Here is a 19,030-nt window from a genome sequence, read left to right on the forward strand (position 1 = left end):
TCCTGTGACACGCATCATCTCAGGTGGATGTGGCTGCCTACCTCCGCCCGGTCCAGTGAGCTTACTGCACACATACATACACACTCACACACATGCACATGCTTTCACTGGAATGAAAGGGAGGATTACAGCTGAAAACTTTTGAGGGCATCCTTCCCTTCACTAGTCATTCACCTCCATCAGATTGGCATGATTGCCGTGGTTACTGGTCATAAGACATTTCAAAAGTGCTTCCTATGCTGTGGAGTCCTGGATTGATCTTCTTGGATGAAACAGAAGACTGAATTTGCAGGTGATAAAATATGAATTAGTGTGAACTGAGTGAATAGAGTTCCAGTGGATAGGACATTGGCCAAAATGTGTGTAAATCAGGATGAACATACAAAATATTGAACACACATACAGTTTTACCATATAGTCTCCACCAAAATACCACAGTTACTAATGCAGGACTTTCATTAAAGTGCTCCTATTATGGATTTTTGAAAATTACCATGAAAACATCATGCAAGGTTTTAAATCTGAAAATGCACCATATATAAAGTTATTGTCTCTCAAATGTAAGAGTCGACTCTGAGTCGATTAAACGAATCATTTTTCAAACGAATCATAAGCCATTTCTTTGTGACATCAAGATGAAACATAAGCATACTGCCCATCCACTAATGCTTGCGCAGACACCAGGGAAAACTTCAACCATCTCAAACACTGCAGCTGATTCCTGTAGATACTGGATAGCATCATGTAGAGAAGACGCTGTGCTCGACAATATTGTGTTTCATATAATGTGTAGGTCTCTGGCTAACCTTCTAACTCATGTTATTACTGTCTTACTGAAATACTACTGTAAATCAGCTGTGGGCTACAGTATTACCTAACACTGAGTCTATTATGATCTGAGTGAATTAGTTTCTCCTCTGAATTTCTCAGGAATTAGGTCTTATTTAATTCTAGAAATTATACTTCTTACTTCATTCTTACTACTTTGGATAAAGATAACAGATGGAGCAATATTTGTTTTGCAAACTTTAAAGGTGTCATGAACTGGCTTTTTTATTTTGTTATACTGTTGTCTGGGGTCAACTAATGACGTTTTTGTGGTTTTTACATTCAAAAACATCATAACTAATAAGTAATAGGCTATTTTCTACACTGGTTTTGAGGCTCTCTTCTCAGTGGCGCCACCAGGGGGTGGCCAGGGGTGGCCACGGCCACCCCTGGCCAACCCCTGGCCACCCCACTGGCCACCCCGCTGGCCATGGCGTAGGTTTGGGGGGGAGGGGGACGCTAGGTACTAGTCCCAATCAATATTTAGAATAAGCAAAATGACGCGTCCCGTATCAAACCAATACGGACGCGATGCACAAGATTGCGTTTTAGCGGCGCTTTGCTGCCATAGCGACGGAGTCTCGAGAACATGCGCTGGAAACTTGCGCGTTTTTTTAAAAACATGTCGAGCTCGCGTCCACAGTTTGAACGCAAGAGGATTTCCAGTTATAAGGCTGAATAGAAAAAAAAGGTATCATGAGTGGGTCTGTCCAGTAACTTAAGATGAACCAAAGACAAACTGCACCCTTTGCAGAGAAGCATTTCAGTGTCTCAGACTGTCTGACTGAAAGCATGCGATGACAGACACATCCGTGAACTAAAGGTAGGCCTATTGTTTTTTTAATGGATAATATAATATTTCATACATTATCAGAGCTTGGCAGACTTATTTTTCTAGATATTAGAACGGTTAAATAATAGATTATAGCATATTAATGTTATCAATTTATCATTTAGCAGTTTGATATTTAAAAAATATTTAGATTAAAATGGGACAAATAATTACATAATAATATAGTCATAATAGTAAATTAATAAAGAGGATTAAACATTTTTGAATTTCAGAATTGTCAGTAAAGTGGTTACTGGTTCAGAATGACTGCTTAAAGAGACAGTGCACACAAAAATGAAAAATCTGTCATAATTTCCTCACCCTCAAGTTGTTCCAAACCTGTATTCATTTCTTTATGTAGAATACATATGAAGACACATTCCTACCATGGAAGTCAATGTTGCCCCCAAAGCAAACATTTGGTTACAAACGTTCTTCAAAATATATTCTTATGTTCAACAGAACGAAGAAACTCATACAGGTTTGGAACATCATGAGGCCGAGTAAATGAGGACAGAAATTTCATTTTTGGGTGAACTATCCCTTTAAAGTACACCAATACAGGCTACTAAAGAGATCTTTAGAAATAAATAAAATAATCAAAAGTAAAATACTTTAAAATGTGTTCTGTTGCAAGTTTACATACTTGATTCCATGTTTATTGTTGAGCTGCTGTCATTGTTTCATTGTCACTTTTATCACTCTTTAACTCTTTAACTAAGTTCATAAATTATTTTCAAAAGCGGATTCAAAATTGATTTGGAAAAAAAAACATACACACAAAATAACTTATTTTTCAATATAAAAAGTAATTGTGGACTGGATATTTTTTGACCTTTTATCACAGTCTTGTACGTCAAAGATTAGTAACAACACTGGCTCTGATGCGTTGTTAGTTTGTGTGCAGCATCAGATTTAAAAAAAATTAATCCCTCATTTATATGCAGTTATTATACTCTATACAAATGCCAGAAACTAAGCTTCTTTTTTTTCTTCAGCACAGGCCTACCTAAAGGGTTAATGGTGCCACCTGGTTATCAACTGTAAAAATTACACATTTTACCTCTTCCCAACTGGGAAAACAACCAACAATCAAGAATGCATGATTATATGGTGTCATGGCTTTTCAATAATTTTTTTGTGGCTATAATGGAAGTCAATGGGGCAAAAACAGCCATGAACAGTAAATGAGGGAGAAAAAAATCTGATGCTGCACAAAAACTAACAATGCATCAAAGCTAAAGTTGTTACAAATCTTTGACATGCCCAAGACTTTTATATATGTATTTTATATTTAAAATAAGTCATTTTGTGTGTAAAGAAGTTAACGTTAGAAGACGAAGACTACTGGTAAGTAAATAAGTCAAAAAATATTTTTTAGTAAAAGATGACGCAGAATTATGTGTCGTGACGTGCTACAGGCCGGTTTACTACACCAGTAGAATACAATTCTGAAATTATGGTTTCTAGTTTTGGTGTGCCACCCCAAGATTTTAAGTGGCCCCATCTGGCCACCTCTATGAAAAATTTCTGGAGGCGCCACTGTCTCTTCTGAAGGCTGGGTCTTGGTGGGTGTGACGAAATAGAGACTTAGAAGTAAACGCACACGGCTAGGATTGGATAAGATTTGCATATTTAATGAGCTTCAGCTCCGCTGTCAGTTCAGTTTACATGAGGGAGGGATTGTTTTGAAAGCGGCAACCGGAATGATTCTCTTGACCACAGGGCTCATAAACAAACACAATGATTTATTTCTCATCCACCCACGATTGATTGGACTATTATTTTTGTATTACTTGGCCCGCTCGATCGGTGGTTTTAAGCACACACACACACACACACACACACACACACACACACACACACACACACACACACACACACACACACACACACACACACACACACACACACACACACACACACACACACACACACACACACACACACGCGCGCCCATATCAAGAAAGGAATATTATTTCACTATTTGAGTTTAAACACATAGAAACACATAGCCCCGGGACTACCATTACATATAAAAAATATGTTTTACTCACATAAATGTGTTACACCATTCCTGTCAGATACAATATAGAAGGCACATCATTGTGTTTTAATCTCAATATGTCTGCAAATCCAGTCTCGACCTGAGACTTGTTTACAAACAATTGTACAGTCAAATGAAGCGAACAAGTGTACAATGTCTTCCCCATGTGAGTTGGAACTTCATTAAAAATAAATTAAGTTTCACACATTCCTAATATTAGGATCCGAAGGAAGCTTATGCAGTGACTGTGTTCTTCCAAAACCAGTAAAAGCGCAGTATCTTGCTATCTTCTTCGGGATGTTTATTGCTGCTGGCTAGCGTGATCCAAACAGCTTCATGAGTCGGTGGGCGGGGCTACTGAATTAGACGTGCTCTGGACATGCTTATTATTCTGTAGAGGCAGTGTTTCGCAACACGATGATGTGAAGATGCACACACAATCGTTTTCTGGGCATGGTGTCTATAAAAGCTTTTCTTTGACTAACAATGAAGTTTTCAGCTCTGAAACCTACAGGATATTCTTATATTACCATCAGTGGTAGGGAAATTTACTTTGAAAAGTAATGCATTACAATATTGTGTTACTCCCTTAAAAAGTAGAGTTACTTAGTTACTTTAAAAAAAAGTAATGTTACATTACTTTTGCATTACTTTTTCTCACCTGGGCTGGGCTTGTTTTTTTGTTTTTGTTTTTTTATAACAAAAAAATTATATTTTTGTGCAAATGTAAAAACCTCTTCATAGCAAAATTAAAATAATAATCCTCAGGCTGGAGTAAAAATACAAATTCACACAAACAGTAGAGGGTGCAGCTCTGTCTGCTGTGCTGCACTGCCATTCTGGATAATGGAAGAATAGGACGCAGGAGAAAAAAGTTTTACCAATAATTTAAAAACAAATCTAGTAATTTTTGTCAAAGGTCAGCAGCAAATTAGACAATAAAGGTAGATTAAATGCATCAATTTAACATTTAGTTATTGAAGGTTTGCATGGTCTGATTTTGCATTTGACTGATTTAATTCATTTTAAGGAATACTGAATCTTTATGCAAGTGAGATGAATAAATGCTCAAATTTAGTCTAGAACCTAGTCTAGTCCTGTTCACACTCTACTTTTGATTTCTCTTGACATGGGGACGGGAGAGCTGTCAGTCACATAAATGTGAAAAATCTCATAATGTACCTCAAGCTGAGTAGCATCACTGAGAAACGTTCTCTCTAAGGTTTAGATTGAATAACTTGTTCTTCCATTGTTTCAACATTGATTCTGACTCGCGCTGGGAATGATGTAAAATTGACATCATTGTTACTGTCTTTACAGTTTGTACAATCACTGAGCTTTAAGAAGCCTCCGGACGGAGCTGGAGTTCAGTTCTGGTAATGATCATTTTTTTCTAAAATACGCGCTATATGCGGTAGACCAATCACAACAGACTGGGCCATCTGACCAATCAGAGGCTTGGGGAAAAGAGGGATTTAGAGAGTCTGATGCATCCATCGAGTTGTTTGAGAATCATTGAGTACTGTGATGATGAGCAATGTATGTTATGAGAAAATGAAACCTTTGATGCATGTAAACATGTTGATGGACTTTAAAATAGCATAATTTGGGGAACTTTAATTCATTTAACATTATTCAAACAGTGCACGAATCATCTAGCATCTTGCTTAATTTAAAAAAAAAAAAAAAATTACTTAATTATTTACATGAAACCAAGTTACGTTGCTTTACAATAGAAAAAAATATTGTAGTTTCTACTGTATTTTTGGGAACTGTGGCATATTTTTAAAACTTTAATTAGAAATTTAATTAAAATACATTTTTAATGTTTTTGAAAGTAGTCTCTTATGCTTACCAATCAAAAATGTAATCAAAAATACAGTTAAAGAGTTATATTGTGAAATATTATTACAATTTTAAAAAACATGTTTTCTATTTGGATATACAGGGAGTGCAGAATTATTAGGCAAATGAGTATTTTGACCACATCATCCTCGTTATGCATGTTGTCTTACTCCAAGCTGTATAGGCTGGAAAGCCTACTACCAATTAAGCATATTAAGTGATGTGCATCTCTGTAATGAGAAGGGGTGTGGTCTAATGACATCAACACCCTATATCAGGTGTGCATAATTATTAGGCAACTTCCTTTCCTTTGGCAAAATGGGTCAAAAGAAGGACTTGACAGGCTCAGAAAAGTCAAAAATAGTGAGATATATTGCAGAGGGATGCAGCAGTCTTAAAATAGCTAAGCTTCTGAAGCGTGATCATCGAACAATCAAGCGTTTCATTCAAAATAGTCAACAGGGTCGCAAGAAGCGTGTGGAAAAACCAAGACGCAAAATAACTGCCCGTGAACTGAGAAAAGTCAAGCGTGCAGCTGCCAAGATGCCACTTGCCACCAGTTTGGCCATATTTCAGAGCTGCAACATCACTGGAGTGCCCAAAAGCACAAGGTGTGCAATACTCAGAGACATGGCCAAGGAAAGAAAGGCAGAAAGTCGACCACCACTGAACAAGACACACAAGCTGAAACGTGTGTGGGGCCAAGAAATATATCAAGACTGATTTTTCTAAGGTTTTATGGACTGATGAAATGAGAGTGAGTCTTGATGGGCCAGATGGATGGGCCCGTGGCTGGATTGGTAAAGGGCAGAGAGCTCCAGTCCGCCAGCAAGGTGGAGGTGGAGTACTGGTTTGGGCTGGTATCATCAAAGATGAGCTTGTGGGGCCTTTTCCAGTTGAGGATGGAGTCAAGCTCAACTCCCAGTCCTGCTGCCAGTTTCTGGAAAACACCTTCTTCAAGCAGTGGTACAGGAAGAAGTCTGCATCCTTCAAGAAAAACATGATTTTCATGCAGGACAATGCTCCATCACACGCGTCCAAGTACTCCACAGTGTGGCTGGCAAGAAAGGGTATACAAGAAGAAAATCTAATGATATGGCCTCCTTGTTTACCTGATCTGAACCCCATTGAGAACCTGTGGTCCATCATCAAATGTGCGATTTACAAGGAGGGAAAACAGTACACCTCTCTGAACAGTGTCTGGGAGGCTGTGGTTGCTGCTGCACGCAATGTTGATGGTGAACAGATCAAAACACTGACAGAATCCATGGATGGCAGGCTTTTGAGTTGCCTTGCAAAGAAAGGTGGCTATATTGGTCACTGATTTGTTTTTGTTTGGTTTTTGAATGTCAGAAATGTATATTTGTGAATGTTGAGATGTTATATTGGCTTCACTGGTAAAAATAAATAATTGAAATGGGTATAAATTTGTTTTTTGTTAAGTTGCCTAATAATTATGCACAGTAATAGTCACCTGCACACACAGATATCCCCCTAAAATAGCTAAAACTAAAAACTAAAAATTCCAAAAATATTCAGCTTTGATATTAATGAGGTTTTTGTGTTCATTGAGAACATGGTTGTTGTTCAATAATAAAATTAATCCTCAAAAATACAACTTGCCTAATAATTCTGCACTCCCTGTATTTTATAAATAAATATAATTTATTCCTGTGATGGTATAGCTGAATTATAAGCATCACTGCTCCAGTCTTCAGTGTAACATGATCCTTCAGAAATCATTCTAATATGCTAGTTTTCAGCTCAAGAAACATTTATTATTACATGCATTAATAAATGCAATTAACTTTCTATTCATTAAAGCATCCTGAAAAAGCTATCACCCCTCCACAAAAATTCAGCAGCACAACTGTTTTCAACATTGATAATAAAACGAAATTATAAATAAGCAGAAAATCAACATGTATTACAATAATTTCTGAAAGATCATGTGACACTGGAGAAGACTGGAGAAATTATGCTGGAAATTCAGCTATACCCTCACAGTAATAAATTATATTTCAAATGTATTCAAATAGAAAAATAGTTATTTTAATTTGTAATAATATTTCACAATATTACTGTTTTTACAGTATTTTTATTTTATTTAATAAATGCAGCCTTTGTGAGCATAAGAGACTTATTTCAAAATAAGTTTACATATGCTGTATATCAATAGTATAAAAAAATAATCAAAACAAACTATCTAATTTTCATAAACAAAGACTTATTAATTTATTTTCATTTAGGTGTAGGTTAGAAGAGTGGTGTTGGTGTTCTTGGTGTGTTTTTATATTTGACCACCAGATGGCAACATTACCCATTATGTCACTGAGGCAGCAAAGTGGCAAACCAAACAGTAGAACTAGCCTGCGTCTCAATCAGCTCCCTAGTTCAGTAGTCAGGGCACTGAGCAGGACATAAATCATTGGGCTGACTCAATGATCAGTGCCCTGACTACTGAACTATAGGGAGCTGATTGCACCCCTAATTTCATACCCGACAACCAGGAAGAAAAACATGTATGATTTAGATTTCACCAGCAATACATTTTTGAAAGAACATAGATGGGAACTGTATTAATACAATATCAATGCAGCTAGATTGCTAAATATAGCTGAATTCAAAATAGATTATTATACTACTTACTGAACCAGGATATACTGCACAGTACCTACTATTATAAAATAATATATCAAATATTAACAAGAATAATAAGTTAATTAATATGCTTTATCCCATGATAGACATTTCAAACTTGAGTATGGCACATTGTTATCACATTTTTATGACCTCACGTGACTCATGATGTTGCATGTGAGTGGCAGCCAGTGGCATTTTTGTTGGCTCCTATGAAAGACTGGTAGTTCCTTAGCTGCTTTAGGTAAAAGCATCTGCTAAATTAATACATTTAAAATATAATCTTTAAAATTTGTATATCCATGAATCATTTTTTTAATAAGGTCTTAGCCTTTGTGTGATGCATGAACACTAAATTGGACGCATTGCATTATGGGATACAGTATTCACTGCAGTAAGCTCAGTGGCATACTGCTCATTTCAGCAAATGAACTAGACTAGATCATCTGGATATTTTCATGCATAGAGATCATTTGCATAGAGTCTTAGAACAAAAGGTTCTATATAGAACCTTAAAAGGTTTTATCTGCGCTAAATCTTTGGAACCCCTAAAAGGTTCACTGCAAAAAAATGCTTTTCTTACTTATTATTTTTGTCTTGTTTCTAGTCCAAACATCTAAATTCTTAAAAGAATAAGTATTTACTAGACAAGCAAAAGTAATTGTCTTGTTTTGAGAAAAAATAACTCAAAATTAAGAGAATTTTTGCTTAAAATAAGCGAAATAATCTGCCAGTGGGGTAAGTAAAATAATCTTAAAACAACATTATTTTACTTACCCATTGGCAGATTATTTAGCTTATTTTAAGCAAAAACTCTCTTAATTTTGAGTTATTTTTTTCCCAAAACGCGACAATAATGTTTACTTGTCTAGTAATTGTTTCTTAATGTAAGATTTTTTTAGATATTTAGTCTAGAAACAAGACAAAAATACTAAATAAGAAAAGCATTTTTTGCAGTGTTCTATATAGAACCCTTTTAAGTGCTCAACTCCAAAGAACCTTTTTTGCTAAAAAGGTTCTATAATGATAAGAAAGAACCCTTTTGGCACTTAAAAGGGTTATTTATAGAACCTTTTAGGGGTTTGAAATATGTAGCACTGATAGAACCTTTTCTTCTAAGAGTGTAGCAGTTGTAAAAGTAGCATGCTAGTATGCTATTCCACAGACAACCCATGAAAAAATAAAGAACTAGTCTGACGAGTTCGGGTTTCCTCAAGCACCCGGGCCCTTTATAAACGATTGCATGTTCTTAATTTTGTAGCTAATCATTTAATTACAGACTTGGGACTGAAGAGAGGTTGTCAAGGAGCGCAATCCTGTTAATTAAGCTTTGAATATTAGCGAAAGGCTGAGGTGGCTTGTTAGTTCATTACCCCTTTAGTTATCAGCTGTTTTTAATATCTGCTTAGTGTAGTGACACATATTAGCTGCCACCTCTATGTGAATGAGGATTAAGGCATACAGATGACTTTCTTAATGATTATATCCCTTTTTGAATTAGATATGAACTGTAGAACTGTGATACATGTATTGTGAGGGTCAGCATTAATACTTTTAGCTCATTTAGCTTTGAAGTTGAGTTAATGGCTATCAACAGAATAATGTACTAAGACTCTGTTTCTGCAATATATAGCATGTATATGTATATTAGGATTAGCCAAAAAAACAGTATGCAAGGTAGACTGGACAGAATAATGTAGCATACTACAGTCTGAAATGTTTATCATGGAATAATGTGTTTACACACAGCACAGTATCCAATACACTTTAAAATTAAGAATAGATAGCATATACTACATTTTGTATATACAGCACAATATACAGTATGGTATAGATTATAGTATATACTGCATGGTTTTCAGTATATACAGCACAGTATATATACTCCAACAGCAAAAAAGCCAAAAAAGCAGAAATCTCTTACCTCTATCTTTGCCCAGACATCGTGGTAGTTATCTTGGTGCTGAATATCTGCTAGTAGCTGCTGTATCAAGGGTGTGCATTGGAACATAATCTTTGGTGTAATTGGCCGTCCAGTCGATACGTTTCTTCCCCTGGACTCTGGTGTACTTCGCACCATTTCGTCCTCGGATAATAGGTCACTGAGAGGCCCAGACTCTATGCTGTCATCAAGAGAAGGAGCCACGTCGCTCGAGGAGGTAGGTGAAAAGCGCCCGGCTCTGGAGGGCTTTTTATAGGGGTGAAGCAAAAGAAGATCAGTGCTGCTCTCCCAATCAGGGTTGACCTCAGTGAGATCCCAGTCATCCACGTCCTGGATGGGCTCTTGCAAGCCTCTTTGCGGTAAAGCCTGAGCAAGGCTTTCCAGCTTCATCGCCAACATCTCTGTCTTTTTCAGCTGGGCGGGAAGAGCGAGGAACTCATCCGAACCATACCAGTGTTCTTTGGCGCTGCCTGATGCATTGGAGATGCATAGAGCATTCTGGTTAACAATCCAGAGAGAACCTGTGGTGGGAGCTTGACCACCAGGACTGGAGGACATTTCCCCTGGGTCGTGGTCTAAGATGTCCTCCCCTGAAGATGGTGGTGGGCTGGAAGAGTCACTATATACCTGCTTGGCTTTGGAGTGCATAGTCTTAAAGTTTGTCAAGTGCTTCTGTGTCTGGAATCCCTGCACGGCCTCAGATGAGCGTCTCTCCAGTGAGACTTCACCAGGCACAGACGGTCTCTTAAGACCCATCTGCAAGTTCCTCCCATTCATAGCATGGAGACTCTCATAGGATTGACTCCCATTGCCTGGATAAACTGATTCCAGCTCCAGCCAAAACTTTGAGCGATCTGGTGTATCCAGAAGAGATGGCGTGCTTCTGCTTAAGTCAGCCTGGTACAGGAGGGGTGAAGGCTTACTGCACCTTGTGTCTCCATCACCCTCAAAGTACATGGGCTTTTTAGGCAAAGGCTGTGTGGGAGACACATCACTCCTGAAGGTGCCTTGAAGAGGGCGTTTGGAAAGGGCAAAGCTGCTCTCTCCCTGCATTGCTGAATCCGGTGCACTTTCTTCTTCGGTGGGGCCACTGATTGTCTCTTGAGGTTCCTGGGTGGAAGTAACAGACTCTTCTGCAGGTGAAGATGACACCTGGTTCTGTCTAGAGGCTGCAATGTTGAGGAGATCCACACTCTGAAGCAGTTCTGGAAAGTCTTGCTCCAGCTCGGGATAAAGGGAGCGTGGCCCTCGACCTTCTGGGTCTTCAATGGGACTGTAGTCGCTCAGTTCATAAGCAGTAATGCCACAGTCAAGGGAGAAGTAGTCCTTACTGCATTTAATGGTCAGTTGGCCAGAGTCATCCACTTCTGTCAAAGCATCCAGCCGAGCCTAAAGATGATCAAGACCACAAAAACAAACAGACTCTTAATTTGCAAACTCAAATGTAAAACATAATCAAATCTATCCTGCCCTGAAAGAATTGTTTTAAGATAAGCAAGTGCGCCTTGCTGCAAGTGTTTGCTATAAAAGTCTAAATGTCTTTGGTGAAGGGTATAGCATATGAGTTTATGGTACACTGTAAATAAGTTTCTGTCCTAGTGAATTAGTGCGGGATGTGCCCTTAGCAAGGGATGTCCCGCTTTAGGTAGTTTAATTCAGATGATGCTTTGGAGATGTATCTGACCTCATCGTGATCCTGGCTGAAGGCTTGCAGTATATCAGTCTGGCGGGTGTAATTGCCGTTGGAGTCCTGGAGGCCCTGGAGAAGCCTCTCTTTCAGAACCAACACGGACACTCGCAACTGGTGCCACAGGAGCTGCACGCTCCGGATATCCACTATGATGTTCACAGAGTAGGACAGGAGCTTTAGGGAGAACTCCGTCTCCAACAATGCGTGGATCTGCTCAACATGATCGGATATGTCTTCACAGATGTCCTACCAGACAGACAAATGCAGACAGTCATCAGATATTATGATCTGCAATATTATGCATGAACTTACACATATAATGGCACTATATTCATACAGATCCTTAGAAATATAATATTTCTGATTCTCTGGTTTGCCCAACTACTTCCTCGTGTACTAAAATGCTAAACAGCTCTTTTCATCAGCAACTCTGAACACACCGGATATTCAAAACACATCCCTCTAGATTTTTAAATGGAATACATTGAAAGTTCAGACTATATGGTCCATGTTCTATATTTGCAGTTCTTAAGAAAAAAGGAAATAAGTCAACAGCACAGTCATCAGAAATTCTCTACAAGAAGATCACCGATGCAAATATTAAATTACTCAACAGGATATATCTGTGACATGCATACCAAATACCATTATTATGGTCACTAAAAGAAATAGCTCGGATTTCTAGCCCTTACTGCACTATTAGCATTTAATATTCTTTTGATAAAAGGAACTTCAGTCAAGACTACTTGTCATGTACCCACCTTCAACAAGACACAAGTAAAAAAACAATACAATGTTATGTATCCATGCAAGAGGAAATGGAGGGATATTTGAGTCATTTTCACATGACATGTGAATAATAGAGATCTCAGAATAAACCAAAGAGCACCACGCTGCCGATGTAGTTTTCCCGGTAAATTACCCTCTGAAAATCTCCTGACATACAATACCGCTCAAAAGTGAGGGGTCAGTCAAGTTTCCTTTCGTTTTTTTAGAATATTATAGAATATTAATTCAGTAAGAATGCATAACATTCCTAATTAACATATTACATTAATACAAACAAATATTTAGACAACTGTTTTAACTGTTTCCAACCTTAATAATGTTAATATTAATAATAATAAATGTTTCTTGGACAGCAAATCAGAAGATTCGAATGATTTATGAAGGATCACGTGACACTAAAGACTCGATTAATGGCTGCTGTATAAATTGCATTTTAAAATATATACAGCAATTAAAATTGTTATAATATTTCACAATATTGCCCTTTTACTGCATTTTTACAGCCTTAGTGATCTTAGAGACTTCCTTAAAAAAACAAGATAAGAAAAGCATTACAAATCCCAACCTTTTGAAAGGTGGTGTATTCTTGTTAAACTGATAGTAGTATTAATTACAAAATGAGGTATAAACCCTTACATCTCATAAGGTAAACAGCATGCCTGTTCTTCAGTAATACCTAAAACTAGTGCATTTTCATTGTCAAGTCATTGCTATTGCTAGTTTAAACCGTTGTGGCTCCTCATTCCCTGCAGTTGAACTAAGCAACAGCTGTATTGCTTAGCTCCATGATCATGTTGAATGTGCGACCATTCTATAGATCTTTATTTAGCGTTAGGTTCATATTTTAAGATGATTTAATTTGAATCTCATTGGGAACATTTATATATAACATTATTAGTAGCTTGCAAAGAAATGTTCTCTTGCATACTTTCCTCTAGGCAAAACTTCGGCGTGCATCTCGTCCCACACCATTTGTCATAGACCCATGAATGAGGTGTCAAAATGACTGGTTTATTGAGGAGAGGTGAGTAATCACTTTTAGAAACGATTGGACCTATGATGTTCACACTTGCATCACGGTAGCAAAAGCCTAGTGCAGAATTTTACTACGGCAAGCACCACTCACAATTCCTTCAGAAATTGTACATGTTGTTTATAGTTGTCAACTGACTAAGGATACAGCTATGTTATCTGTAATATCTCAACAAAGGTACTTCAGTAGATCCTTGCAGCATGGGGTTCATCTCATGTGAAAGTCACAGCAGTGAAGAGCACACTTCCACCCCTGGGTCACTGGGTCTAGGGGGCTTTTCTTCTACTGTCACTGTGGTTCAAATCATAAATCAAGCATCCAGGGGGTGATATTAAAAGGCTAGTAACTAATTTCAGAAGATGAGATCATGAAACAGAATTAGATTTAGTTACACTACACAGCAACTGCACATTTACAGTGACCCCAAAAAAGTAATTGGACATTTAAGTCTTCACTTAATAATGCCTGAATGTAACTGCGTTAAATAACAATTGCATGTGAAGTCAGATGACAGTTGCATGAGATTCGTATTTTTCGTAAGTGTACTTTAAATTCAGTTTGGGTCCACTGTATGTGGTTGGATCGTGTCATGTTCCCTTCCCCCAGCCTGTGTCAGCCAGAAGGGTAGCTCAGCTGCTAGATAACTCGGACAGTTGCCTCATCTCATTTCATTCAAACTTAATACACTGTTATTTATAAAAACGTTTAATTCTAGGGGCAAAATAGGACAAGGATATAAAGTGAAACTTCCTTTCGAAACATTTTGCCACTTTGACCATTGTAACGGCATCATTAATAAAATTAAAAATGAATTTAAATTAAACTTAAATAAAGGTCTCAAAGAGTATTTGGACACTTTTACACACTTTAGTCACACTTTAAAAAAAAATCAGAATTTCATTGCATTAAATAACAAAGAATCAACCAAATGCAACATCAAACAAATTAAACTTCACTTTTCTAGGTCACTTTTAAAAAAATATTTTTAACCAATGTGGTGTTGATTGATTATATTAAGAATAAAAAAATCCACATTGTGGGCACTTCCTGTTTTGTTAATTTTGAATGAAATATTGTGAAACTTATCAAACTGCACTTTATGAAATCTGACAGCATGTTTGTGGTATATCGTTTTAACAAAAAAGGCCCTTGTTTTGATATTCTGTTATGCAACAAATACATTTATACATTTTAAATTGTAACTTAAGTATCCAAATACTTCCTGGCAAGACCTGTGAAAGTGTCAACCTAAAAGCTCAGAGACAATCAAGACCAGGGTTAGAGAGAATATAGTTCACAGGAGCATTAATGGGGCACGGCAGACATGCCAAAACAACTGCAGCTCGTTGTCAACAGCAACACCAGAGTTGCGTCCGGCAGCATCTTTGATACGATGCAGTCCACTCCCTAAAATAACATGGCACCGCTGAATGTAGGTCAGGCATGCCGACGATATGTAGCAGGTTTCACACACTCCTGCTTCGCTGGCTCAAACACAAACAGTAGAGTGCAAGCTGATCATCTCCAGCATACATACAGTAATACAGATTATCATAACACCATCTTCAGGGTCTTTAAAGAACCTCATAGTTCTCAAAGTCAAAATAAGGCGCAGTGAAAAAAATTATGAATTTTAAAATAAAAAATCACATTACATTATAAGAAGTGCATCAAAAAGATCCAAGTATATGAGATACTTAAATGATCTAGCTGTTGAACTATTTTGAGCCTTAAACTGAGCTTAAAACATATAAGGGTTTATTCTGAACAGTATTCGGCATGTTTGACTCTATATAATAAGTTGCTGCTTGATTCAAATGAGTGATAATTGATTATCATTGCAGCATTATAATGGCAACAAATGGGATTCATTGATCATCGTCTCAATTTCTTACTGTGCAGGGTTCATGTCTCGCAAATGGTGTTGTGGTGTCCCCTCACACAATACAATAAGTTAAGCTAAAATCAATATTTTATGTCCATTTTTCAAGGTCACTGTCACAAAATAAACATTTCAGGACGATACAGGACGCTGATCCCCCAGTTTGGGTTTATTTTTCAACATAGACATGTACATTGTTTTTTTGTTTTTTTAAAGAAATTAATTATTCAGCAAGGATGCATTAAATTGATCAAAAGTGACATTGTCACATTTAATAAGCTTTCTATTTCACTTTTTATTAATTTAAATAATTCTGATGGTACAAAAAACCTTGCTAGTACCATGGTACTTTTGGGATTTTTTGTTATCAGTGGAGAAAAAAGGACAGTGAAAGTGACAGAGAAAGGGTGTATATGGGGGCCACATGCAGCTGCCCTCTCAACACCATGTGACATCTGATGACACGAGCACTCTGACACACATACAAACACTCCCACGTTAATAGACTTTCATTAAAGGCATCCAAATGCAAAATAACATAACATTTTCCTACAAAATATGCCTATCCAACATAAGTAAAAATGTGCAATAAATCCACTTACAACCACACCAAACACAAAGCCAGGATATACTCAATTATCCATGAAAGAAACCGCAGCCGCTCAACTTCACATCTGAACAATATTTCAAACAATCTCAGCAATGTCAACCTGTCAGAGACTTCCTATTAAAAGTATACTTGAGCGTGTCAGTTGATCCGTCCTCTTACCTGCTCACCGGCTGAGGTAAAACACGATGAATGAAAGAGAATGAAGATTCGTTTAGTGTGCCTGGTGCGGCATGCGGCGCTGATGTGTGTCAGATCTGATGTCAGATGTGACAGCCCTGAAAGCTCGTGCTGTCTGATATGTTGTCGTTCTCTCTCTGTATCTCTTCCTTACTCACTTCACTAGCCCGTTTCTTCCATTCTGTCTTTCTCTCTGGAGGAGGGGCTGTCTCACCACTCTGAGGGGCTATTTTGGGACTTGACCTCTCCCTCCCTCGAGCAGCCCTCGTGCTGGCCTCACTTTGTCTGCCCCACCAGCATGGGCAGCTGCTGCAGGAGAATTACACAAGGGTTTGAGGGGTAACTGGACACTAAGGTCACAGCACACACTTTGGCTTCCACATTAGCACTGTCGTCAACAAGGCTAGTACACTCTTGTACAGTAGAATACAGCCTACATGTGCAAAGTGGCAAAATGTGTTTTATTTATGGCTGTCTTAAGGATTTACATACTAAAATGTACTGTCATCTTTGGCTTCCTTAGTTGGAGACACTTAATATTTAGCAATATATTTTATTTGACTGCACTGACACTATCAGATGAGAACAAAACTTTAACTGAATCGAGCTGAAAAATGACACTATTGGAAGAAAGTGCTAAATCTTTATAGCTAAATCGATTTCGTTTTTTTTTTTAATACTGATGACATTTGCAAATGGTATTTCTATGCCAATATACAAATGTTAATCATACACTACAGTTCAAATATTTGGGAACAGCAAGTAAGACTTCAATAAGACTAGGACTATCCTTCAGCGAGGATGTATTAAATTGCTCAAAAGTGACAATAAAAGACGGTCAAAATGTACAATACAGGTGCACTTATATGCATTAATCCATGCTTAACTAACGATTTGCAAATGTATAATTATGCTATGACTTGTTGAGGCATGACTATTATCTAATTGTTAAGTAATATGTCATTGTGGTTATGGCTTTTTAATTAATTTTGAATTAGTAAATAGTCATGTAAAGTCATAGCATTAATGATACCTTTATAAATTAGCTAATACTTAATTAAAGCAGACAACTGGAAGTTGAAATGCATGGCTTTAACCCATTGTGGTAATTAATATATTAATTTACACTATTAGTTAATATAATATGTTATAAGGGAATTAATACATGTCATATTTAATTAATTGCAATTGATATATTACTTAATCTATTAATCATGTAGCATCTTCATTAGTTGCTGATGCAATAATCATTAATAAATGGTTTATTTCTTCATGAGTCATACATTAACTCATGATTATTTGTGCATTAGTTAAGCATGAATTAATGCATATTAGTGCACCCGTATTGTGTTACTAAAATACATTAATAATAATAATAATAATAATAATAATAATAATAATAATAATAATAATAATAATAATAATACAAAATATTTATATTTGATCGTTCTATATTCTATTGAACGTTCATCAAAAAAAAAAAAAAATACCATGGTTTCTTTAGATTTTTTTCAGAAGGATCATAATGTGACACTGAAGACTGTAGTAATCAGCTTTTCATCACAGGAATAAATGACATTTTAAAACATTACACAACAGTAATTTTAAATTGTAGTAATATTTCACAATATTACTGTTTTTATTGAATTTTTATCAAATACATTCAGCTTTGATGAGCATAGGCGACTTCTTTCAACTTTTGTTTTTTAATCTTAACAACAAAATTTTTATAAACATGTTATAAATATTTGAATAATAAATATGTGCTATTTGGCACTAAAAGTGGTTCTTGGCTTGTAATCCTATTGGAACCACATTTTGTGCCAAATAGCACCATATCTTTAAAGGTGCTCTACAGCATTTTTGTCAAATGGTGCTATGTGTAACCCATAAGAGGTGCTATATCGCATTTTATTTCTTCCTCAATAATAGTGCTAAATGGCACCAACAGTAGTTCTTTGGCACGTAAAGAAGCTTTAAATGAGCTTGAAAGGTTCTTTGTACAACAGTGGTGCTATATAGCACCTTTACCACCACAAAGAACCACTGAAAAACCACTGAAGATCCATACAGGGGCTTAACAGGTTCTGTATATGGTAAAGGTGCTATACAGCACCTCAGTCATCTCAAAGAACTGGTGAAGAAACGATGAAGAACCACTGAATCACCAAGATTTGGTGCTATACAGGACTTAAAATGGTTCCCCTATGATTACAAGCCAAAGAACCACTTGTAGTACTACATAGCACTGTTTTTTTAGAGTGTAGTTTAAAGTATATATTCACCATTTGATGCTATTAAAGTAACATGGTTCCACTACAGTCAAGTTTTGTAAGGAAATACAACAACAGAAGAACAACAAGCATGCATAAAGCAAGAAATGGGCAGAGCTTGTAAGGACCTGCATAACAGAAATAATAAAAAATATAAAAAACTATAACATACAAATGCCACCAAGTTTGAGATCTTTAGCACATTTTCAAATCACACAGACGTTTAATATTGCTGTACACTACTCTCTCTCTCTGTAGATGAGACTGAATTCTCTAGATTCTCCACATTACTAAGATTACATCACCCTAAATAAATGTCCACATGACATGATCTGGTCTCAACTGGGTAAAAATACAGACGGGAGAAACATGGGTGTGTCTGTGTAAATCACATCACTGTGTCCTGACAACTGGCAAAATTCTATTACATGCTATTAGTGCA

At 36.8% G+C, this 19,030-nt stretch overlaps 1 protein-coding gene across 2 annotated transcripts in view; it reads right to left on the reverse strand.

Moving 5' to 3' along the window:
• Positions 1-19,030, reverse strand: part of akap6 (A kinase (PRKA) anchor protein 6) — a 249,859-nt gene that overhangs the window by 190,434 nt on the left and 40,395 nt on the right. For both annotated transcript variants that reach the window (XM_067455963.1, XM_067455962.1), the window contains exons 3-4: positions 11,819-12,070; positions 10,117-11,523 (exon numbers count right to left, since the gene is read on the reverse strand). In XM_067455963.1, the coding sequence (XP_067312064.1) occupies positions 10,117-11,523; positions 11,819-12,070 (1,659 nt within the window). The remainder of the gene's footprint in view (positions 1-10,116; positions 11,524-11,818; positions 12,071-19,030) is intronic.

Source organism: Pseudorasbora parva, chromosome 10, assembly GCF_024679245.1.
Source record: "Pseudorasbora parva isolate DD20220531a chromosome 10, ASM2467924v1, whole genome shotgun sequence".
Classification (NCBI taxonomy): domain Eukaryota; kingdom Metazoa; phylum Chordata; class Actinopteri; order Cypriniformes; family Gobionidae; genus Pseudorasbora; species Pseudorasbora parva.